This window comes from Zootoca vivipara, chromosome 3, assembly GCF_965207765.1.
Source record: "Zootoca vivipara chromosome 3, rZooViv2.hap1.1, whole genome shotgun sequence".
Taxonomy (NCBI): Eukaryota; Metazoa; Chordata; class Lepidosauria; order Squamata; family Lacertidae; genus Zootoca; species Zootoca vivipara.
The window spans coordinates 61,647,336-61,672,910 of NC_142586.1; the positions used below are offsets into that span (position 1 = coordinate 61,647,336).

General features: G+C 38.6%; 1 protein-coding gene across 9 annotated transcripts in view; it reads right to left on the reverse strand.

Annotated features, from left to right (window-relative positions):
• Positions 1-25,575, reverse strand: part of SHPRH (SNF2 histone linker PHD RING helicase) — a 44,748-nt gene that overhangs the window by 10,484 nt on the left and 8,689 nt on the right. For 4 of the 9 annotated variants that reach the window (XR_015948988.1, XM_035108809.3, XM_088666250.1 and 1 more), the window contains 18 exons: positions 24,975-25,190; positions 23,098-23,179; positions 21,971-22,121; positions 20,600-20,705; positions 19,409-19,665; positions 17,758-18,438; positions 16,897-17,148; positions 15,391-15,469; positions 13,478-13,641; positions 13,130-13,386; positions 10,600-10,721; positions 9,312-9,400; positions 7,162-7,254; positions 5,253-5,360; positions 3,089-3,231; positions 2,185-2,358; positions 1,824-1,886; positions 1,268-1,493 (listed from right to left, as the gene is read on the reverse strand). Coding sequence is in view for 8 of the 9 variants with exons in the window: in XM_035108809.3 (XP_034964700.1) it covers positions 1,268-1,493; positions 1,824-1,886; positions 2,185-2,358; positions 3,089-3,231; positions 5,253-5,360; positions 7,162-7,254; positions 9,312-9,400; positions 10,600-10,721; positions 13,130-13,386; positions 13,478-13,641; positions 15,391-15,469; positions 16,897-17,148; positions 17,758-18,438; positions 19,409-19,665; positions 20,600-20,705; positions 21,971-22,121; positions 23,098-23,179; positions 24,975-25,190 (3,263 nt within the window). In the remaining variant the exon portion in view is untranslated. The remainder of the gene's footprint in view (positions 1-1,267; positions 1,494-1,823; positions 1,887-2,184; positions 2,359-3,088; positions 3,232-5,252; positions 5,361-7,161; positions 7,255-9,311; positions 9,401-10,599; positions 10,722-13,129; positions 13,387-13,477; positions 13,642-15,390; positions 15,470-16,896; positions 17,149-17,757; positions 18,439-19,408; positions 19,666-20,599; positions 20,706-21,970; positions 22,122-23,097; positions 23,180-24,974; positions 25,191-25,575) is intronic. The other 5 variants (XM_088666248.1, XM_088666251.1, XM_035108808.3 and 2 more) reach the window with 3 other exon arrangements.

Sequence of the window (25,575 nt, forward strand, 5' to 3'; positions counted from 1 at the left end):
ACCTCTTGCCTAAAGACTACTTAATTTCTGCCTAAAATGAGACTTAACCTACAGCTTCCTAGTTTACAATTCATTCTCTTAGCCGACAGCTATAGTCTGAGGAATAAAGAACTATATCAAAAATGCCTTCACAGGAATCAATTTTCAGTTTTTAAATGCTGCTGCCATGCAGCACAGGACACAAGGCCTTGGTAGTTACCAGGTACAGTACTGCAAAGACGACATACCCAATTGAAAGTTTACTAGTACTGGACAGATGGAAGATACAAATGCACAGCCTTTTTTGTCACTGGTAACAGGTCTCCATATGTGTCCTCAAAGCAACCGTATGTGAAGAGACAATTTGTTCTCCACTTGCAACACTAGAAGGACATGAATGTCATAAATGTCTGATTAGCAGCAGTAATTTGACTGCCTGTAGGACAAAGCCTCCATCCTGCCCTGCACTTAAGGGTTGAGACATGAGCAGTGAAAAGCTGGGAATGGTGTTTCAAAATGAGCCTTTTAGTTTAGAGAAAATTGCTTTGGGAACATCTATAACAAAGAGCTCTGTGGCACATTAACCATTTTATTGTGGCATACCCTTTCATTAATCAGTGCAGAACCTTTTGAGTATATGTTACCCAGCATATTTGGTTACATATTTGCCCACTGAGATCATTTACATTATGTGCATCTCCACCGAAAGGAAAACAACTGTGAACAATGAAGTCAAAAGATTATGAAATGCAATGGGTAATGGTGGTCTGTGACAATTGTGTAACACAGCAATAAGAATATACATACTGATCACACATATGAAATGTTGTGGTTGTGTGTGCTATGTATTATTACCATCCTTATTATTTATTGAATGAATTATCATTGTATGAAATGGTTACCTGTTAGGTAAAAGGTAAAGGTAAAGGACCCCTGGATGGTATGCTTTGGAACTGCTCGGTTGGGAGAAGCTGGGACCGAACAACGGGAGCTCACCCTTTCACACAGATTCGAACTGCCAACCTTCTGATCAGCCAGCCCAAGAGGCTCAGTGGTTTAGACCACAGTGCCACTGTTATATATTGCTGTTTTATGACTGTTGTCATTATAATTCTTGTAAGCAGCTTTAAGCATGTTTTTGTGGAAAGGAGGTTAACAAATAAATCAATCGATATGACTGTTATGCATGAGTTGTCTATATGCCTATCAACCAACCAACCAACCAACCAACCAACTCAAAATGCTTATGTTCTGAACTTTTCACCATGATTTCTTCTTGCTGTTGTACCTTATATTCCTTTTTCCATGCTTCAAAAAGTTCCAAGAAGATGCTGCCCTCTTCAATTGCCTTGGCATCTATTCGATGAGCTTTGGCAAAAGACAGTATAGCTTTCAAAGAGCGCTCAGTTTCACTTGCTGCCCAGAGACCTCTGCTTGTGGTAGGTAAGCGGTCATCAACCAGACCGTCTTCATCTTCTATCATTTCTTCAAAGATTGCCATCTGCCCCTTTACACTTAAATAAGGTAGAAGAATTAGAGCAGTCATCATATCTGAAGTCCGTATGAATCTTAATAGAATCAAAGATAATAGGCAAACAAATGCTACAGTGCTTGATATAGTGACCTTATTTAAAAACGAATACCACTTCTCCTTACAAGAACACAGTGAAAGAGAAGATAATTCACCTGAGATTCACACTCCCAAGAGGTGGAGCAGCTCTCAAAGAGAAGGAACCTTGTTTCTTTCCAGAAAGGATATAGAAGGTCACAGCAGAAACTCTTTCTGATCTATGAAAGAAGTTTGCTTTCATCACAAGTGCACAAAAAAGGAGAAAATCACTTACGTATGGGAGAAGAGCTTTGACTCATATTCTGTGAACAATTCATCAGCCTTACAGAAGACACAGCTGGAATACAAGATATTACAAAGAGAAGCATTTAGAAGATCAATAAACAATTTAATTTCCCAAAGTTTGCTAGCAGTTTTCTTTCAATTAATAAAAAGATTCGGAAACAAACCCCACTGAGATGCCTAATAAGAAATGTAACATGAAATTCAGAAAAATATATTTAGGTTTTAAAAACTCAACAGGATCCATGCACACACTTGATTGCTTCACTTCAGTTGTGGGATATGTGCCTCATTATTAGAAGAAATGCTAACTGGAATCTCAGTGACAGAGGTGAAGGTGTTTTCACACCTACTTGTTTAGGGGCAACCTCACAGGGCGCAGATGGCAGATAGTGGCAGCCTCGATAACCTCTTTGGAAGGAGGACCCTCCAGTTTTTTCACAGCCTCTCTCACACGTTTCTGGAATTTCTTCACTTCTTCCATTTGAGTTGTGAGCAGGTACTGAAGGCCTCTGCAGTCACGGAACCTAGCAAAAACAGGAAAAGTCAAAACTTTATTTTGAAATCAATGGATTGACTCATGGCCCATATATTGTATGCAGCTTCTTCTGGCTGAACGGCATGAGGATGCAAATCTTACTTCAAATTTTTATCAGGGGAACAATCAGAAGTGACTATGTGGCTAACAGCTTGCAAACAATTCCTGCTTTTGACTTTTGGCAGACCGATCTCTGTGAGTAGCCTATAAGTGAGGTAATGTGCCTATACAAGACAAATGCAGTTTTCTGAAAAGGCAAGTCAATGCAGAGCATACACCAATATATACTTTTAAGCAATCTGACACCCAAAGTGGGAGAACAATTGCCAGTGACCAAGCTGATCTTTTAAAATATACATACAATTCTACTTATTCCTAGAAAATGGTGCTTTAAGAGCAAAATGATGTATTTTTTATAAAAAAATATTACACTCCAGAGCAAAAATAATTGCTAAAGAGATGAATAGACTATTATCTCAAACATGAATACACCCAATGCACAACTAAGATTTAAATCAACATAAAGGGAAACAGAAGGCTTACATTTTTGAAAACAAATGTTGTATATGGATACATTGTTTGAAACATTTTCAAATTTTAAATGATAGCCCAGATGTTTTCAAGCAAGCAGTGCCTGGGGCATGGGGTATGAGCTGTCACAAACTGAGTAAAACTTGAGAATTATGATAAGGAAAATTACTTTGTAGCTGCTGACTTACTTGTCTACCATAGAGAGTTTATTAGTTTGTTGTTTGTAGTTGCTAGTAAGATCATTTTGCACCCGTTGAACAAGCTCCTCATCAATAGCATATTGTATTGCTGACTGGATCACATCTAACCACCAAGGTGAATTGGAGCGCATCTAGGTGTAGGACAGAAAATAGGCCCATAAATACATGTGCCATACCTTGCGTGATAAAAAGCCGTGCCTGAGAAACACACACTTCCTTGTGACTAAATACAAGACCAGCAGCTTTTCCCCAGGTAAATTTTGACACACTGCAGTCATCTTAGATAACTTCAGAACTTATTTTTAAATATATACAATTGTTTAAGTATTTTCTGCTACTTTGTTTACTTATTTTTTGTAGCGTTTAAGACAGAGAGAGACAAATCAGTAGCTAGATTTAACAATGAAAAATAAATGAGGAATATTTGAAACTGTGGAAACAGTACAATTAGGTGGGCATATCTCTTTAATGACATGAGTACTTCCCCCTTTTCTTCATATGTTACACCCCAAAATGAGGCTTAAAAGTGAAATGCCTATTGTAGTGAATTATTTCCTAAGATCTTTGAGGAGCTACATGTTAAGTACTGACATATTCTTGCCTTAAAGTTATTTTGCTCCTTAGAAAGAAAAGCAAGTCTTACCTGGAGAACTGCTTTTTATTAGTTTTAGAGAAACACAGCATCTCCAAGTGAAACACCATTTGTTTAAGGATTACAGAAATGACACTACGCTTGATCATGCTGTTCCACACCTGGTATAAGTGATTGCTCAACTTACATTTGAAGAAACGAATGCAAATGTGATTCATTGAGAAAGCCACAGTGGATGCATTTGGATGTTAAAATAAACCTTGGTTTAGAGTGTTGTGAAGGAGCATAGGTAAGCCTCAGAACTCAGAAACTCCAATGCAAACAGGAGGAAAGAGCTAGTTTCTTTTAAACTAGCAACTTGCCAGTTTGAATGACACAAAATGCCAGGGATAAGCAAAAAGGTAAGTGAAACCTTCTGCACTTCTTGTGGCCATGCCAAGGCAGAAGGGGAATTGTGTGCAATCCCCAGGCTCATTCACATCACAGTGTTATGCCTGAACATAGCCATCAGTGTTCATTATCATCACAGCACACAATGTGTCTCGTAGAGTGCAGCAGCAAACAAAGTGTCAGACTAGACTCAGAAGGATCGGCCATGAGCTTCAGCCAATCATGCTCTTTTATCCATTGTCAAGTAAATTAGCCTAAGATGGAATGAGCTCCTTGGAGGAACAGAAAAAATCCGTGATAAGGAAAATTTGCTTTACAGTGGAACCTCGGTTTACAAATTTTTGGTTTACGAACGCCGCAGACCCAGCTGGAACGGATTAATTCACTTTCCATTACTTTCAATGAGAAAGTTCGCTTCAGTTTATGAACGCTTCAGTTTATGAGCAGACTTCCGGAACCAATTACACCCATGCTTCGGGTTAAGTACGCTTCAGGTTGAGTACTCCGCGGACCCATCTGGAACGGATTAATCCACTTTCCATTACTTTCAATGGGAAAGTTCACTTCAGTTTATGAACAGACTTCCGGAACCAATTGTGTTCATAAACCGAGGTACCACTGTATCTATTTTATTTTGGCAGTTCCCGGGTTTTATAGCATTTGCGCGTACTGAAGCTGTTAACTTGTATATTCACAGGTCAATTCATGCATCTTAAATGTTTATGGACAGGAGTGAGGCAGAGAGAAACGTGAACATACATTATTCTGTAGAAACTCTGTGGAAGAACAGTGCATTGGTTGCATCTAAAACTGGCACGCACATTTTAATTCACGTAACAGGACTTTTCCTTCCTCTCCTCCCTCCCTGCACCCCCCAAAACTGCTCTGGATCAGACTTTTGAGGGCACGAGTGGGGCTGCAGGAAGTAGGAGAACAACAGAGAGTCCTGTTATATGGGTAGAAATCCACCTGCACTGTGGAAGTCTGTTGAATGAATGGAACTGCAGCATTGGATATAACCTACTGAAGGCCAGTTTTCTAGAATTCCATTTCTGATCCAGCTTGCTGCAGTAGGGAATCTTTTCATGGACAATTTATTATAGATTTTTAAGCTCCCACGTATCTCACATACCATCAAAAAGCAAGTCAAAGATATTACTAAAATCTTACTTTCTTCTGGAGTTCATGGATTGTCTGTAGTACTGGTTGCAAAGCCTGGTGGGCTTCAGAAACTTCTGCATTTGATTTACTCATATAATGTTGACGGAGTTGCTCACACTGTTTTTTAAATGATAAATGAATTAGCCAGGTCTTCGAGAGAAAGACACCAAACACTGAAATACTTAAAACATTGTTAGTTAATAGCTGATACATTATTACCAGTGAATGTTGTAGATGAAATAGAATACTATGTTTTGTAGAAGAGTGTTAGGCCATTTTAAATGACTTTCACTCTCCAGAAAGGCCACAACTTAAATTGCTATACGAAGCTAGAATCACATATGAACACAGCTGCTATCTACAACAAAATCTACAGAAGGACTCAAGAGACATTTGTATTGAGATTCCTGCATTGCCGGGGGTTGAACTAGATGACCCTTGGGGTCCCTTCCAACTCTACAATTCTGTGATTCTATGGGCAACCCATAGTAAGACCAACCAATCATAGGGGATATTTTCTTCAAAAGCCATATTTCAGTAAGGACTGCCCTTATCCCTAGAACATAGAGAAACTTGCACAGCTTTTCTAAATAGAAAGGATATTCATTTTTTTATCTGGAATATCACAAGTTCTTTTGCAGTCCCATAAGCTGCCTGTTGTGCGTTTGTGATGAGTTTTTCCATGTGTGGCATGTGCCCTGGAATTCCCTGGCTACTGACATTAAGAAGGCACCATTCTAACACTGTTTAAAACACATGCTGAAAACTCTCGCATTTTAGCAAGCCTATCAAGAAACATCTGTTTTAAAGTTTTGTTGATTTTATCTTTTTTTAAAAAATGATTATCTTATGCAAATTTATTTTTAATTAGTTTTTTGCCATGTTTTATCTTTACATTGCTTGGATATATAAATAAAGCCATTTATGAATTTTCTAAATAAAGTTAATAAATAATACTCCTTTGTATAACCTGAAACATTACTCAGGCAATTGTAGTAGCTAGCAAAGGATGATAAAAGAAAGAACTTGCCAGGGTTTGAGGGTTTGCCTACCTGGCTCTTCTCTATCAGCAATCAACTGAAAGCAGAACAGCCTCACCTAAGCAAGACAAAAACTTACCAGCCTCCTGAGTGGATACCATCATTTTTATAGTGTATTTTCATGCAATCTTGCCTTCAAATCATTGTTCCTGTCCAAATTGACTTCCTTGTTATCCCTCTTAATTCTTATTCAAATATAACGCTACAACTACTGCCACTAATTCCCATTCTGTGTTCCAATTCTAGTTTGTTCTTCATTAAATGTCACATCCTTGTTTTGATCATCTGTGAAAAGTTACTTGGTCAGCTTCAAAACATCTGATCTATTGGTATTCATTCTTCCCTTGCTAGTTTTTCTGCTTCAGTTATCCCAGCCAATCTTTTATCCAGGCCCTGATAAACCTCAGGTCCTAATTGTGCAGTGACTGGCCCGAGTTGACCTGCTCTGTCCCTCTTACCTAAAGGCAGTCCTTTAAAATTACCGATCAATTCAATTAGCTTCAACTTCACAACCATACTCTTTCTATTATTATTAACAGCCCAGTACGGTTAGTAGAGGTTTGAGAAGGAGAACTGCATTAACTCTACATTAACTCTACCCAGGATAAGGATATGAAGAAGTTAAGCACAGCAGTCTCCACAAGGAAACTATTCATTTGTTCTTGTAGCTTGTTGCTGACAGTTGTGACCTTGAAAGTGCACTACAGCTGCATCTGGAAAGATGTGGCAAACATGGAATTTCCTTACATTTGACCTTAGGATTGTAAGTATTTCTGTAAGAGGCCTCGGAGCTATCCTGTAACAAATTACATTCTTTTATAAATTATTTTGCAGGAAGTATTCCTTAACACACTGAAGTGCACACAGGGTACAATCACCTCTTCTTGAAGCCTGCTATCGCGCAAAGTGGGTGATATCCCAGGATGCTTTCCTGCCAGAAGCTCCATCAGGTTGTGCGTAGAATGAAGTCTCTGCGTTTGTCAACATACAAGGCAGCAGTGATTAAGTTTGATGTACTGTGACAATTACGAACAATAAGAAGTTTAAATTGGCAGTAAAATCCCCACAGAAACATGAATACATTACCACATAGAACTAAATAATCTTCTACCCACATCTCAAAGTTATGGCACTATACACTTATTCATGTTATACAGAAAAGAACAGTACAGGTGACTCCCCATTTACGTGGGGGTTGCATTCTGAACCCCTGCGCGCATACGCGAAATTGCGTAAAATAGGGAGCACCCTGGAGGGTCCTTCTGACTCTCAAGGAGACCCGCCTCAGAGCTCAAAGAGGGCTCTTCTGGTTCTGGGAGAGTCTCCCCATGATCTGGAGCAGCAGCAGGGCTTTGGTGAGGCTGGTTAGCCTCCCTGCCTAACAGCTGATGTGCTGGGTAGCACAGCAACCGCCACCACTTCTCCGCACATCAGCTGAGGAAGCCCCGATGTCCCTCCAGCTCGTGTGGAGACCTGGGCTCTGGGGAGTGTCTCTGCACGAGTCAGAGGCTTATTGAGGCCGCTCAGATGACACGCTGGAACCCTTTCTCATGGGTCAGCTGAGCTGCTCAACCCAGCTCCATTGCCCCTCCAGCTGCCACAAGCCAGAGGGACAGGGGAGCTCACACAGCTAATGTACGGGGAAGTACATTGGCTGGACCATTCAGTGGAGTCACACTGTCCCTCTGGCTCACATGGATAGCATCATGGGGAAGCAATGGCAGCAGCAGCAGCAGTGGCTGCTCTACCGTACACGTCAGCTGTTAGGCAGGAGACCTCAGCAAAACCCTATTGTGCCTTTGGCTTGCAACAAAACCCTCCCCAAAGCCTGGAAAGAATGTCCTCTTTGGGCTCTGGGGAGAGTCTCATTGCAAGCCAGGAGGACTCTCCAGGGTTCTCTCCACTTCTGGGATCCTGGCACTGCGTGTGTGCATGGTTGTGTGCAAACAGTGCACACATAATGGGGAGTTCCCTGTAGCAATCAACATGGTGCACCAGATGTTTCTCAACTCCAACTCTCTTCATCCATGACCATAGTCCAGGCTGGCTGGGGAGTCTTATCCAGCAAAGCACCCAGCAAGATAGTGCTTTGCAAGCAGCCTTTGAAGATTAAAAAAAACAGCTGAGTGTCACAGCTTGTATAGTACCGTACTTTGAAAAGCTCTCTGCAAAATCTATGTGGGCAAGTAGGGTCAAAAACATTTTGAAATTAGGTGTTTGACTGATGGGCATCTCTGTCCCACTCTTAAACTTAGTCCATTGGCCAGATCATTTTCTCTACTCCTGTAATAGTGTAATAAACTGACTCCCGTACACTATAGAACTATAGGTGCCCACAGGTATTCCATAGTGATGCTTTAAAAAACAACACCATCACCAGCTGAAAGGCCTAGCTCAGTGTTTCTCAACCAGTGTGCCTCCAGATGTTTTGGGACTACAACTCCCATCATTCCTGACCACTGGTCTTGCTAGCTAGGGATGATGGGAGTTGTAGTCCCAAAACATCTGGAGGCACACTGGTTGAGAAACACTGGCCTAGCTCACTGTTTACATTGCTCATCTGGTACCATAGATTGAGTATTACTGTTCAAAATATTTATATCCTAGTCTTCCATACTTCCAGGGTGGTTAACAATTATGAGATCCTTGTGAAGAAATCAGGGTTTTTATTTGCAGTATATGCACTAGTTGCAACCCAATGCTTGCCTAGCACCTGCCTATTCATATGTGAAGCTGGATGTAACACTACTGTATTTCAAACAGAGCATTTAGTTTTCCTCTTATGGATAGATTGAACTAAACTGATGCAAAATATAAGCTGGCTCCTAAATATCAGAATATATGCCTGGTGACAATGATGATTCTTGAAAGTTGACAACATTACCAAGTCTCTCTTGGCAAAAGATGTCTGATCAGGTGATCAATCTTTTAGCTCATGAACAGACATAAAAGCCAAGAAAAAGGCAAAAAAAGTTCCACAAAACTTCTGTACTAGTTTAAAGAGTGGCTTCAGAGATTATGCACATACTTGCAATGAATCTGTTTTGAGTTTCTCTTTGTGCTCTTCAGAGGAACGCAGCACCTCTCTATACATATCTGCTGCCAATGCATATTCACCTGAAAAATTAGCATATTTCAGACTGGAGTATTGGGATTTCTGTCTTTCAAATGTCTAATTACTTACAACTGTACACTCAACACCACCAGGATTTCTTAGTAAGCACTTTAATTAGAGACATCTATGCTGCATAAACAAACTATAACTGAAAAGGAGTTGGAGAATAAATTTTCAACTGTGAAAACAAAGCTAAAACACTTTCCAGGGAAGTAGAAGCAATGGGAGCCCTCTTCCCCACCCTGGAAATGGAAGATACAGACACTTTCTATATATGTTCCCAAACAGAAATAATTCCCTATTTCCAACACTTAGAAACATTACTGGAAAGCATTATAGTAAATTGTTTGGCTATTTACAAATGGAAGCTTGACAGAGACAGACCAGCAAACCTATTGTAACATTAACATCAAAACAGTATAATTGTGTATGCAGCCACTGATAAAGTTAGCATATTTTTAAAATGTTGTAAAAAATATTTTTTGAGGTAAGAATGAGATATAAATTAAAACTGTATATAGTCACTATTCCCTATTAGATTCAAGTACTTCTTATGCTGATGCAGATTTGTGTGCTTCAGTGCTGGGTCACCAGATTTTTGAGTGGGCATGTAAAACTGCCCTCCTCTTTGCTGACTGCTTTAAAAAGGCATGCAAGTATTTCCTCAAGTGCCATCCTCATTTCTGATTAAATTTCTCTTCCTGCAACTTGATGTACCAAGTCTATCTTGAAGTAATATTTATAAAACTGAAAAAGCAGCAACTTATACCTGCTAACCTTCCACAGGCTTACAATTCTGCAGCTTTGCTTGCATCTAGTACAAATGTCATTTCTTGAATATCTTGAACATACAAATTTTCCTTTAGGATTTACCAGTAACTCTACTAAAGAAATGCCTAAACACCTAGGCTGCTATTTAACTATTTAAGAAACAACCAACAGATTCCACAGGTAGTTCTATTTAGTTTGGCGCTCAAAGCCAAGGGATATTCGTAGTTAGTAAGTGGCTAGACACAGAAGCTTATATTTTGCTTAGAGGAATCTGAGGCAAAACAAATTGGCCCTTTGGATTTAGTCTGAATTAGTAATAGTAAAGAACTCTCTCTCTCTCTCTCTCTCTCTCTCTCAATATAAAAAAAATCTTTGCATTTAACTTCAACAGTCATAAGAACTGCACCAAACTATTATGAGCCAGTTTTACCTTTAATAATATGAATACCAGCTAATCCATTCAAAGCACACACCAGTTGCCTATGGACTTCCTCACATTCTGTTCGACATTTTTTCTGTAGTGATGTTAGAAGTTCCTCCATTGTCATTGTGCTGAAACAGAGAGCCAAAGCATGAAGTGCAGGCATTCAATATGCATCAGAGGTCATAAGTCCACCTTTCCAAGAATGTACTTTTTATAACAATAATGAACCGAAAGGGCTAGCAACTGGTATAATTAAAAAAATGATGCTGTTCAACTGCTATTATTTAATATTTTTACTAAATGAATTCCTTTAATATACAGAAAAAATAAGGCTACAATCCTTGCCTAGATGCCTTGTAATCCACATTATATGCAAAAGTGTGGCGAGAGACTACAATGACTGACTTGACACGACTAAGTGACATGACCTTAGTGACACAACAAATAGTGGAATAGCACTGATAGCCTACAGGAGTGTGTTAAGCAGCAGGAGAGGAGAGAGAAGTAACTGCAGTTGGGATTGTTACCCAGCAGAAGGGACTCCTTTTCCCCCAGCCCATGCTGCTCAAGGTCTCATGATACCATTGGCCAAGCAAAATAATCTTCATTATTTGACAAACAGCCCCAAACTCTCCACTGGACCTGCTATGCCATCCCATGGAAAAGGGAGAAATGCTTTAAAACATTCCAGTCTGGGCTTGTTGATGGTGACAACGTTCAACTCAGCTTTTTTTTATTAAATTAAAATGGTGTGGACAGTACACGGCTATCTCATAATGTGATGAAAGTGGAATGAGAAGGAACAGAAACCTGCAGAAGGCTTCCAGGTGGAAGCACCCTAAGAGAGAAAACAGCACTCTCATGTTCACATTCCCCAGGCACAAAACAGGACCAGAGTGGGAGAAACAGAGAAAGTAGTCATTGTTCACTGTCAGGTTCAAATTGTAAAAATAAAATATAAATGCTGATTTCTAAAAGACATGCTCTGAGGAAAAGGATATATATTTAACAACAGGCAAAGAAACATGATGTCATTCCATATCTAAACCAAGAGACTGGTCCGGGCCATTATGTGGATAAAAGACAACCTGGGACCCCCAACTTCACAGAGGGCAGGATAGAAAAGCAACAGTGAACTAGCTTGCTAACCTGATAGAGACGATGGGTTCATTGTTCTATTATTCAGAAGCCCGAGCACTGTGTCATGGACACAGAAGTAAAAGGATACCCACAGGTAATTTCAACCATTTGTTGTAAAAATGGACTATTGCTCTCAGACAAAAAGAGCTTAGAAAAAGATCCTTTTTCTGCGGTCCTTTTTATGGGAGCTACTTGTTTTGTTACTGTACTCCTCCTTTACTGAAGTGGCTATGTTGCTGCTACCCATGAATATTCCACTGAATATAGGTTGCTAGGACAGATAAACAGTTAAAATTAAACCTGCTTTATTTCACTGACACATTTCCTGAACTTGCTGCATCAACTTAAACACTAAAGAGTTAGTGGCAATGTTCTGCTCCCAATACAAGCTAGTATTTATTATATTTCTAGAACTGTGAGAGTATGAATAGTCAACATCAGTTGTCATACTGTTATGCTATTTCTTCTCATAGCAGAGTATAGAAACATGTAATCTGCAGAGTTGAAGAGGATTAATCAATCAGTACTATTACTTATTGGTTGCAGATCAAAATACGAATTTCAATTGGTGTGCGCAGTGAAAGATTCTTCAGCACTGTTGGATTTATGGCAAACGAATAGTCTTTGAGTCAAGAGCAAAGACCCAACAGGCCAATAGATCCCAACTACAGTTAGGCTAAACCTATCTGCATAGTTTAGATCTATTTATTTCTTTGCTCAAATAGTTGTCTCAGAATACTATCAGTTAAAGTAAAGATAATTAAAATTTAAAGATTTGATATCTTTAAATTCATAGCCTTGGATCAAAAGCTGCTCTTTTGCAAGCAAAGGGCACCTCTGCTTCCTTCCTCACTTTCCACTAATTTCCCCTTCCCACTACAACCTCACTTGCACTTTGTTGATGCAAGTCACAATGATTAAAAACATGGAGTGGGATCTCAGTTTTGCATATTATCTGAAATTTGAACTTCAACAACTATCTTTAATGTTCTATCAGGTGAGGTAACAAGACCACAGCAGGTTGCACACATGTATGTATGTATGTATGTATGTATGTATGTATGTATGTATGTCTTGCTCTGTATGCAAAATATACAGTGTATTTTCAAACGCTGTCTTGTAAGTATAAATTCAACTTCACAAGTACTCTGCTATTTCTAGAGTGACTGCCTGGAATATGAAGTCCAAACGAATAACAAATACCTTTCTCTTTCATATACCAAACTGGTGAATTTTACTCACCAACTGACTTTAGAGTAACCACAGAAAAAGCCCAACCTTTACATTTCAATATTGTACGTCTACCCAGAAATCAGCCCCACTGACCCATGTACATCAGTATGAGTCCCGTAATTATGAGAGGTCTAGAGTTACTTTAAGAATTAATGTAATTAACCTTTTCTGCAGTGGCAGGAATTCTCCACGTACAGCTTGTGGGTGACAGCAGGCCTGCCTCAAGCGCAACAAAGGGTACAGAATGGAAGCAACTGTCCTCCGATCCAAGCTGCTAAGTTTGAGGGACCAATCAGAAATCTTCCTGAGTTTTGCCAAAGCATCCTGGCAGCAGACCTCATGTTGGCGATGATAAAAGTGTCTCTCCACAGGAGAAAAATAGAGCCAGTGTGTATCTTCTGTCTGAGCAGGGATCTGAATCTAATAATAAAATGTAATGACAAATGAGTAACTCAAGTATTAGGTGAAAAATGTTGTCTATAAACATATTTCTTAGAACTTGTGTGTTTACTTGGTCAATCACGTCCTTCTTTGCTGACCTCCACATTATCTTGGCTATGAAGTTGTAGAGAGGCTGTGTGTTTTTCCTGCAGTATGGTCGATACAGAAGCTGATCCCACCAATATTTGACCCAGTAAGGATCAGCTCCAAGGAACAGTACTAATCCATATAAATCTATGACAAAGGAACAGCACATTATACTGCATGCAAGAAATACTTTTAAAAAGGCTTATACACAATTCAACTTAGCTAAGCCTGACAAGTTAAATTGCTTCACGCTTTCTTTCTTTGGGGAGGAGAGATGGAACTTGGGTGCTGTGTATACAATTAAATCTTTGTGAAAGCTTAAAATAAGCAGTACATCCCCTTATAAGTATCCCACAGAGTCCACCAGCAATTTTAAAGCACTGACATTTTTTTCAAAATCTGGGCTTCAATTACAAATGTAAACTTTATATGGAAGTTCATAGAAGGACAGTTTCCAGCTTCCTCCTAATTCTTAGGAGGCTTTCCTGAACAAGGATTACTGCACGGCAGCAATGACAAAGGGTAGAAAATTTTCCGGTGCTTAAAAAATATTTTTGTTGCCATTTCTTAAGTTTATGACTAAAAATGAATATATGGCAATTGTAAATGCAATTATTAGGTGCTCATAATCCAGTGTTGGCCAAACTTGGGTCTCCAGCTGTTTTTGGTCTCCAGCTGTTTTTGGACTACAATTCCCATCATCCCTAGCTAACAGGACCAGTGATCAGGGATGATGAGAATTGTAGTCCCAAAACAGCTGGAGACCCAAGTTTGGCCAACACTGTCATAATCTATAATACTGTAGATCAAAAGTTGGAGTTCATCCTGTTTTAGAGAAGGTCCCACTTCCCTTGATTAATGAAGTTCACACTTTGGGAGTAATCCTGGAAACTGGATACACAGGCAACAATTTGTTGCTGGAACTATGTTTGCATAGCTTTGGCTAGTATGTCAACTACAACTTGAGATATGGATTTGGCCCAACACATGCCCTAGTTAGTAGAACCTGGTGCCATGCAATGAAGCTGAATGTCAGAAGATTCATGAGAAACAAAAGGTAGCATTTCTTCATACAGCACCCAACTTAACTCTGGAATTTACTACCACAAGATGGAGTCTTAAAAACAGGGTTAAACCCATTGAATATAAGTTTATAAATGACTACCTGACATGTACCTCTAGTACTGGAGGCAATATGCCTCTGAATAACAGTTGCTAGGGAACACAAGTGGAGAAACTGCTGATGTGCTCATGTCCTGCTTGTGGGCATCCCATAGGCATCTAGTTGGCTACGGTGAAAATAGGATGCTGGGCTCTACATGCATTTGGACTATTGCAGTTGGTCCAAAATGCTGTAGCCAGACTGCTAACTGGAGTAGCTGATAAGGAGCATGTGACTCTAATCACAACAACTGAATTGATTTCCAATTAGTTTCCAAGCCCAAATCAAAGTAGGGCTGCTTTTGACCATTAAAGTCCTAAATGTCTTGGCATCAGTGTACCTGAAGGACTGCCTGCTCCAATACAAACTTGCCTGGGCATTAAGATCTGTAAATGAGGTCGCTGTCTGTATCTCACCAATGTCATAGGTACATGTGGTGGGAATATAAGAGAAGGCCTATTTGTAGTTACAATTAGTACTGTTTTTGTTTTTTGTTCTGCTTTTTTTTTGGTGTGTGATTTTTAAGGTGTATTTTAAATATGCTTTAGTTTGCACTTGATGGATTCTCTTTTATTATTAGCTGTCTTGAACAATATGCTGTTGGATAGCCAGGACACAAATATTCTTGATTAAAAAAAAGAAGAATTGCTTTCTAGAAGGGAGTTTGGACCAAAATACCCTTGCCATTACTGCATGCTTGTTGATACAGACAGAAGATTAGCTATACTATTCACCTTCCAATCCTCGTTGCACTGGTGTGCCACTGACACACCAGCGATTGATTCCACTCAAACGGAGAGCCATTTCTGCAGCCTAATAAAATATTATAGAAAGTATAATTAAAGCCCATGACTACTAGGAACAACCTCATGCTTAGCCCAAGAATATTAAGCAATACTAAGGGTCCATCTGCTACTATGCTTTCTAAATGTACTTCCTAAATGACTTGGATGGCAAGGATTAATACCACAATGGTCAGTGAAGAATAACTGCTTTAGGAGATTGACGAGATTCCCCACCTTTCTATTTCATCCCCCTATAGAGACCAACCAGTAGAAAGAGTCCTAGTGAAAAATGCTCAGCTGGAATATCCCAACAATCTGCACAGTCCACACGGCTATAGCTCAGTTTGTGAACAGGGAAGGGGTGAAATAGGCTGAACATTTGAGCAATGTAAACTGAAGTATTGGGACAGCATTCCATTTCTGTTTTCCTACTCAGGTGAGTTCCTGGCCTGCCATCATTACTGCATCTTGCCATCAGAACAAAGCCCCTTATATTCACCGACACTGTGTGAAAGGTCCCCCCCCCCACACACTTACTTGTCCCATAGCTTCTCGTTTCTTCAAACCGTAACACTTTTACAAATTGTTCCAATTTCCTACACTCCGTATCATTGCAATTCAGCCTCCCCTTCCTTTCTTCAGCAAGCCTGCCTCTGGAACCCATTCCCCTCATTCCCACTATCATCTGGTTCTTTCCTCCACTATGCTTTACAGATGTCTATTCATTTGTACACATGGAGGTTCTCAGTAAAATTGAACAGCTATCTGATCTGAATGAGGATACACCCATTGTGGGTGTGTTCCATCATCTCTCTCTCTCATTCCGATCCATACACAACACACACACACACACACACACACACACACACACACACAGAGAGAGAGAGAGAGAGAGAGAGAGAGAGAGAGAGAGAGAGAATATCACATTGTTACTCTTGAAAGGATTAGCTGTTCAAATATGCAATGTCAATCCATCAAGAAATTCCTTTACTGGAGGTGAAGCAGGTATTCACAGCAGCATCACTTTGCAAACAGCTGAAATGGTCCTGCTTAATATTTCTTAATGTCAACAAAGACCGTTTTACAGATTCTAGCCCCAAGGGCAAACCCTCTGCCTGTTTAGATAGGCACTGAAACAGACTAACATCTTGCTTTCAACTATCAAGCAGTGTAATATACATGATGACCTAGTTCTTTAAACTGTCAGAATACATTGTGTTAAGAGATTAAATAATAAAAAATACTAAGCTTCATAGCAAGTCAAACCTCTGGCAGATAAAACATTTAGTAGCACCTCCAAGGGAAACTATATTATTAGTCACTTCAGAAGAATAAATGTCAAGGTCAAATTTATATGCCTGCATGTTAAAGGGTATACAAGTAGGCTCTTTCATGTGCTTTTATGTTGTACATGTTCAACAGGATCATACCCAAGCAACTCATGTTCATTCTCACCTTTGCAGTGGTACATTCCACCATCTGTGCTTCATCCAGGCAAATTCTCCACCACTCCACAGCTACCAAGGGACTTGGGATAGCCATATAACGCTTCTGGTTCCTGAAACGGCGTCCATCTTCACTATTACTGTGAGGAATGTCCACATAGTTCAGCTCACTACGAAGGACATCATATGTGGTGATCACTACTTCCTGCTCTGCCAAGATGTGAGGCTGCAAGAAACCATGCTTCTTCACTCCTTGATAAACCTGCGTAAATTTGGGCACAATTCACATGAGAGCAAGCATGGACAATTAAATGGGGGGGGGGCAGGCACAGAGCACTGAGAAGCTGAAAATTTCCTGCCTTGCAAAAGGATTCTAACACTATGATGACAGCTTTATTCACAGTTAAGCATGGTGTGGTTAAAAAAATGTAGGTTCTCTATAACTTGGCTCTCAAGTTTCATGACAGAAATGACTGCTGAATCAAGAACTGACTACTTTAGAAACAAGGATTTACAAGAAATAATCTGTTTCAGAAGGTAATAATCTGTTTCTGCTTTTCTGTGACAAAAGCAGAAGTATTTGCATGAACAATTTTGTTGGATACAGCCCTTGATTTACATTGGCATTTTCCCCTTGATTTTAAATCACTGATTTAAATTGTCTTAATATAAATCAATCTATCGTGAAAAAAAAAATCTTAAGGATTCCTACCAATATCAAAATATACTGAAATGCTGGACATTTATTGTAACAACTACCCAGGAGTAAACACATTTTCATTCTACTCACTTAATAACTGCATTTGCTACACTCTACCTCAACTTAGTATACTTCCCCTATTGGTTGCTGTGAAACAACACCGTTTCTTACCAACACTCGAAGAGAAGATGATCTCACATGCCTGTTAATCTCATCAACCCACTGGTGGCAGATAGAACTTGGAGAGATTATCAGAGTAGCTCCTGTTGGAACTGGTTTCATTGCTACAAGGCAATGGGGACAGTAAAAGGGCTTGATCTTTAGATTTTCTTTTTTGTAGTTCACACACTCAGCATGCTGCCACAGATGGCAGTTCAGGCATTGCACACGTGCCTTATAGTCAACCAAGCCAAGCTCACCACATATACATTCAAAACGATAATCAGAGGTATTGAATGGAAAAATAGAACCAGGATGTGGTACAAAAATGCTAGTGTGTTCTTGAGAGGCTGGAGGCTGCCCTTCTGAGTTGTCTTGTTGCTCTTCAGCTTCATCATCTTTTTTAGAAATGTCAGTAGAATACATTTTGTTTTTTGAAACAAGCATATTTTCTTGCAAGTCAGCAGTTCTGTGTAGAGAATCTTCTTCCATTATCCAGCCCTTAGGATCCAGTTCTGATTTTCTATTGTCTTTGCTTCTTGTACAGTAATCATGCTCTTCTGCTGTGATGTCTACTGCCTGAGATAGTTTAAGACCATTTGGAGAGCATGTGCCCTCATCTCCCAATTCTTTGGTTTCATTCTCATTTTCTGGTGAATTCTTCTTCTGAACCCTATCTGAAGTTTTTATTTTCTAAAACAAACAAACAAACAAATAAAAGAAACTAAACTTATTTTGCTTTTTCAGCTTCATAAAAACACTCTGGACTAAATCAAAAACTTGATTAGGAGGCACAAGGGAAGGGGAGCTGGAAAAGTCCCAATGTGCATGCTGTATTATGTGCATGATTGGAACAAAATACACTTTCAGGATACTGAGTAGACTTTTACAAAACTTTTTAAAGGGAATTCCAAACAGAGAAATTGTGTGTGCATCATTACCTACACAACTACTGTGTGAAGGGCTTTCCCCATTAAACTGTGCTACAGCATCCCACCCCTTCCAATAAATAGCTCACTGATAGACTGCCTACTGGTATCAGTGGCCATGCAAATTGCAGTGTGTTGACATCTTGCATTTTAATGTATATAGAAATATATATGTGTGTGCATGCATGTGAACACACTGTTATACATTTTAAGTTCTTTTTTGTCCTCCAATTCAGCACTGCAGTCTAACACTGAAAAACTACACCCCAAACTACAATGCAACACATCTGTAATTCATTAAACAGTGTAATAGCATTACACCCAAGTGATCTACTGCACATTATAAGTGGTACATTCATCCTCATTATCAGCCATTGGGGGTCATACCCAGTTCTTCCTGGCCTAAATTACATGCAATGATTTCAACCCGTTAAAATGTTCAGGGGTTGATATGAAGATATCTCACAACAAATTTTGAGACTACAGTTATTAAAGCAGATGGTGGAAAATATGCAGTGGCAAATCCAGATAAGATTTCCTACACAGCGATTACCCCCTGAATTCTATCAACTCTATCAACTTGGCTGCTCTGTTCTCATTTGCTCCCATTCCCAAAACTACTATAATGGACATGTATCAAAACATGCCCATTATAGTAGTCCATTATAGTAGTAGAATGAAAAATGGAAATAATTCCCTCCATGGATTATTTTTTTAAAAAACTCCCAGGTTACCTCTTTTTTAAATTTACTACACAATTTCTTTTCCTTGTAGTTTCTGCCCAGCTTGAAAGAACCAGCAAGACCATGACCTTTGACCTGTTCCACTATCTTCTCTGCAATTAATTTTTCCAGAGTCCTTTTAAGAATGCGACGGTTTCTGCGTGTGTCGTACTTGTATATGGCATGGACATACTTAAAAATTGCTACAATAGATGCTCCCTTCTTCACATTCATTTCTTTTATAGCTGTTAAGAGCATCACTCGCAAACCTATTGTGAAGGCATAAATATCTACGATAAGGAGTTGTGCAAAAAGAGGTTGCAAAATAATGTTAAGATTTTAACAGTATTTATGTATTTATTTAGGAATCACTTTCCATGAAAACATCTCAACGTGATGAACAATTTCAAATACAATACAATACTAATGCAGCACTGGCTATTCTTTTTTTAAAAATTGATGTATCATTAATTTTTACATATAATCAATTCTGCAAAACTAGTTAATAGGGAAAGTTAACAAAATTAAAGGAACCTATTGCAGCATTTCAAATAATTTTTGGGGAAAACCCCTTAAACATAATTCAATTGCATGCAATCAATTTAGGATCTGCCCTGATGTGAAAAGCATCATTACCATATACTAAAACCTCAATAAATAAAGATAAATTTGGGGGGCTTGGTAGTAAATGCTTTATTCATTTCATATATGCTACAAATGTCTTTCATGTTAAAAGTTTTTTTTTTGATAGACCACAACCCATTTTTCCTTCAATCTCACATGAGCCTCAACAACTTATCAAACAATATACTCAACAGTGCTCCCTAATGTCCGCTTGAGACGTTTGAATGAGTCCCCCCACTGATATGGGAACCATGTTTGCATCTGAGCATCAAAGTAAAATGTAACATGTGCAATAAATGTATCTGCAAATATGTCGCACCAAATTGGTTCAAAGAATAGTAGGAAACAGAGGCTGATGTATATATATATATAGTGTATAATGGCAAATAAATATTGGCCTGGCTGTGCTGTAAGGCTTTTAAATATTTTGTTTTCAACAGCAGTTCTACCACTCTTTGCCCACAAATTCAAAGTAGTCTAGTTAGATGTTTCTGCAGGAAGCAGCACCAAATCTACTGTAAATGGTACATATTTCTTATTATTGCTTCTGGCAAATTAAACCTACTGAAGAACACTTACTAGGATAGTGCACTTTTTCCTTCAATTTAAGTTCCATTTTCTTTATGCTTTTCTTTTTGCTTCCTTCACTAGGTTGAGGCGGAACAAAGAAGTTTACCAAAAAGCCCTAAGAGATAATTTTTAACAATATCAGATTTATGTTCAGCTACCATGCTGATCTGCTTCACAAAATTAACATTTACATCACTGAGTCTGACGCACAATTAATGTATCTTAAACAAGCAAGCCAAGAATATTTGAATATTAACTATTGACTCTCCGGTTTTGAAAACACATAGAAAAACTACCGGTAAGGCTGGGGATGTAATGCTTGCTGTGACAATGCAATGGCAAACACTAACAATTCACTAACAATATGGTTAAGATTGGTGATATCAAACAGGTATCCCAGCTGAAGTGAAAAACTAATATTTAAAGGTATTAAATATTTTTGGTAGTGTGCAGAAAGGAGAGAAGAAGGGAAATTCCACCAGACAAGCAGAAGTTTTGGGACACAACACTGAGAGTCTGATGATGACCGACATAAAATAGTAAAAGAAAAAGATTGGGTTTCCCAGATTGGCCCTAGTATATAGAATATAAGCTACAGCTATGCACAGGTATGAGGCAAGGTCTTCAAAACATTGAAAAACACACACAAGGTTGTACATTGACCTGAAATTTGTTGTTCTAGTAATTTACAAATAAAGATCATCTCTCAATAAGCTTAGCCTAGTGAATGCTGTGTATTTTGCTTGGCCTTGGGAGAAGTACATAAATTTTGTCAACAAAAACAATTTTCCTGACTTTCATGAACCCTACTCTGTGAAACTTGGTGCTTCTGGTATCTTCTAAAATGTCTAATACTAAATTTATTATGATCAGACAGATTATGTAGGTTGTAGATCAATTTGTTCAATTCAGGAAGTTCAATTCTGGACCAATTTGGCATTTGGTTCTAGATGGTAACCTGTAATCTATTGTATAATAGTAAGAACTTCAGTCCACAAAAATCAGGGTTGTCCAAAAATATGCATACAATCTGGTCCAACATAAATCCGAGACTGAGTGGTAAACTCTTGCTCAATTTATGCAGAGATTTCAAAGTTGTACTTATTAATGCTGAAGATACACTGTTAAGCAACCAGTCCCAAGTTTGTTTTTGTGTAGATATGCTTAAACTCCTTAGATCTTCCCCTCCATTTTTAATAAAATGGGAATTGAAAAAAAAAACATTTATTTATTACGAATATAAACATAAAAGAGCAGTTCTAATAAACCCCTAGTTCAATGTTCTGCTACCAAGAATGGTCTCTTCTCCCCATGCCACCCACCCTGGCAAAAGTATTGGAACCATTTGCTTCATTCTCACACCTACTGCAGATTTCTCACCTCAGGTAACATCAGAGCATCCTGTTTAACATCCTTTCGAGTGTGTGTCAGGATAAGGGACAATACTTCTACTGTTTTTCCAAGGCCCATCTCATCTGCCAATATTCCTCCAGGCCACTGAGGCCCAGCAACTGGGCGTTCACGAATAATGCTGAAGATCAAAGATTCATCCTAGTTAAGAACATGTTATGTGTATGTATAATTTCTGATCACAAATTTAACAGAAGCAAATGACTACATTGGCATTTTCTGAAGTAGGTAACATTCTAGAACAGGGGTAGGCAACCTAAGGCCTGTAGGCCGGATGCGGCCCATTAGCCTTCTCAATCCGGCCCACGGACGGTCCGGGAATCAGCACGTTTTTACATGAGTAGAATGTGTCCTTTTATTTAAAATGCATCTCTGGGTTATTTGTAGGGCCTGCCTGGTGTTTTTACATGAGTGAATGTGTGCTTTTATTTAAAATGCATCTGTGGGTCATTTGTGGGGCATTGGAATTCATTCATCCCCCCCCCCCAATATAGTCCGGCCCACCACATGATCTGAGCGACGGTGGACTGGCCCACGGCTGAAAAAGGTTGCTGACCCCTGTTTTAGAAGTACATGCATTTGGAGAAGGATCGTGGATCTCTAATATTTCAGATGTACACAGAACAAAATCCATCATAAGAGTTGCTTTAATCCTAGTACCTACACATTTTTTAAGAACAGAAAGGAGATGATATACTATATATTTCATTATCAATCAAGCACAGAATTAAATAAAACCTTTTTTATTTTTTGCAAAATTAAGCAAGATCCATTATACTTTCAAATTGGATGGGGGACCATGTATTGATATTTCTGTGTTGCAGGGGGTTGGACTACATGACCCTCAGTGTCCCTTTCAAGTTACAATTCTATGAAATCACACTAACAGTTTTAATTCATTTCCCAATTCTGTCATACTTTCTCATTTTCAGAAGTATTCAAAAGATATTCATATAAGTTCTTATTGTTTAAATCTAGGAAATATTTACATTAAGGCATTTTCATAAAACAAGTGCTAGAGTGATATTTATAGCATTAAACACAGTTACTTAAATTGTATGCACTTTGGCTGTAATAATAAGACCAATAATCCTTACCAGCCAGTAAAAGGATTATAGTACAGTTTTAGTCCATCTAAAGTAATAAACTCTCTCCATAAGAAGTGGAGTGCATTTTCTACTGAGAGAAAGAAGAAAACAATGAGATTCATACAAATGCTACTCATATGATTTAAATTTATTTTGACTGCGTCTTCGCTTATCTTCAAAGTTGAAAGTACAGAAACTGAAGCTCCAAGGAATCTTATTTGATCATTTCACAATTCCTCGAGTCCTATGTTCTGTTACAGACCAATGCCCCTTCAGCTTCTATAAGATTAAATGAACCCAGTACAAATAGTTACAAGACCCTTAAATGACCAGATTGTAAATCTGGATAACACGGGCAGTTCTTAGAAGAGAGGTGTGGGTATAAGGAAGAGAATTTTTAGTTTAGTATAGTGTAAAAGTAGATTAAGAATTTTATAATATGAATTAAATGAAGAAGTATGTTTAAGTTAGAAATATAATATGTAAGGAAAGAGGAGTATGATGTTGTCATAGATGATAAATATGTAATCTATAATGCAAAGGATAATTATAGAATTTTGGTGTAAAATTTAAAAGGTATAAACATGTTTAAGATAGAAAGAAATAATGTTAAGATGATGATTATGAAATTGCCAAAGAGAGTATAAGATGAACCACAGTAAGAGGGGCTGAGGAGGTCAACTTACAATGTTAGAAAAGATGAATGGTTTTTGAACTATATACGGTATGTATGTTTTTGTTTGTTTTATTATTATGTTTAGATATGTTAATGCTTTTATTTGTGTTTCTTGTTTTCTATTTTAGGTAAGGCTGGGGTTGGTGTGTGGGTGATGTATGTTTTGCTGTTATATGTCAAAAAATCAATAAAAATTATTTTTTTTAAAAAGTAAATCTGGATAACACTACCACTTAGTGCTTTATAGTGTTTTACATACACAAATCCTTACAGTAATTCCATAAAGTAAACCAGCATTATTAAGCCCAGTTTAACAGATCAAGAAGCTTGAAAGACAACTTGTCGTACATGCCTAAGTCCAACTAGTGGGTTTATGACCATGATTACATATGAACCAGAGACTTTCTGACCCACAGCTTATTCTCTGAGCTAGTGTGCTATGGTAGGTCTATTTTATTACTTCTCAAGATAATCAGGTTTCCAGCATTTAAGCCTTCCCCAGATTCCAGTTGCCCTAAATGGAAATTTACATGGAGTACCTACTATATTCCAGACGGAATAATGTAAGATTCAGGCTACATACATTTCCTGCCTACAGCATCAAGGAAATAAGCAGTAACTAGGAAGTAAACGGCATTTCCGGGTGCTGCTCTGGTTCACCAGAAGCGGCTTAGTCATGCTGGCCACATGACCCGGAAGCTGTACGCCGGCTCCCTCGGCCAATAAAGCAAGATGAGCGCTGCAACCCCAGAGCTGTCCGCAACTGGACCTAATGGTCAGGGGTTCCTTTACCTTTAAGAAGGAAATTGCCAAAAATATAAATATGGGAGAGGGGGGAAAGAAATTTCCCTAAAGGGGGTTCTATTCATAATTAGCCACTTCTGAACCAAGTGACGCACATTAATGCCACATCTGGTATGTTAGAAACACAAACAACCCTTATGTTGTGTATAAACTAAGTGCTGATGTATGCAACATGAGCATGTCTCAGATCAGCAATTCAGGATGCACAATGGGTTGTATTCAATGGCAACTTTGCCTTAGCAGAAAGCAGTTCTATTCACACAAGCAGGGCATCAAATTTTTGCTACTTGAGGTGGGGGACTTATGTGCGACTTTCTTATAACTTTCTTGTAACATCATCATGAATTTCTGTCAGTATCACTGTAATCAAGATATATATTTATGTTGCCTTTTTCTAGATACTTGCCATTGGTTGGTACATTTTTGAAGTTCTCACGTTGCAGCATCCAGTTTACAGCCTCAGTTTGGTATGGCCTCAATACAGGAATCAGTGCAGAGTGCTGTACGTTCTCCTTCAAAAACTGAATTTCTTTTTGGTGTGTATGCCTCACATAGTCATAAAGCTCTTCAATATTTTGCCGCTCTATATCTCTATCGGATTCCTCATCTTCCTCCAGAATATCTAAAAGAACCGTATGGTACTGATTCACAGTCAGTAATGTTTGCAATACCTTAAACGTACTGCAATGAAGTAACAAAACAATTGGATAAAAATAGTATCCCAGTACTAAGAAATATTAATCCAGTACCATGTTGTTCCCAGTCTTACGTACAATACCGAATAGTTCTTGGAGGGGAAGAAGAGAACTTGGCTCTCTTTTAAGATCAAAAACATGGCCAATAAATAATACTAGGAACTGGAGAGAGTACAATTTCTAAAGTACTGAGTTTGTATTACCGGTAAGAAATTATAATTTATTTCCATTATTTAAAAAGCTTACAGTTCACAATTTTTAAAAACAAAATCTTGATTTCGTTCACAACACTTTCCTTGTACTTGGTGAACA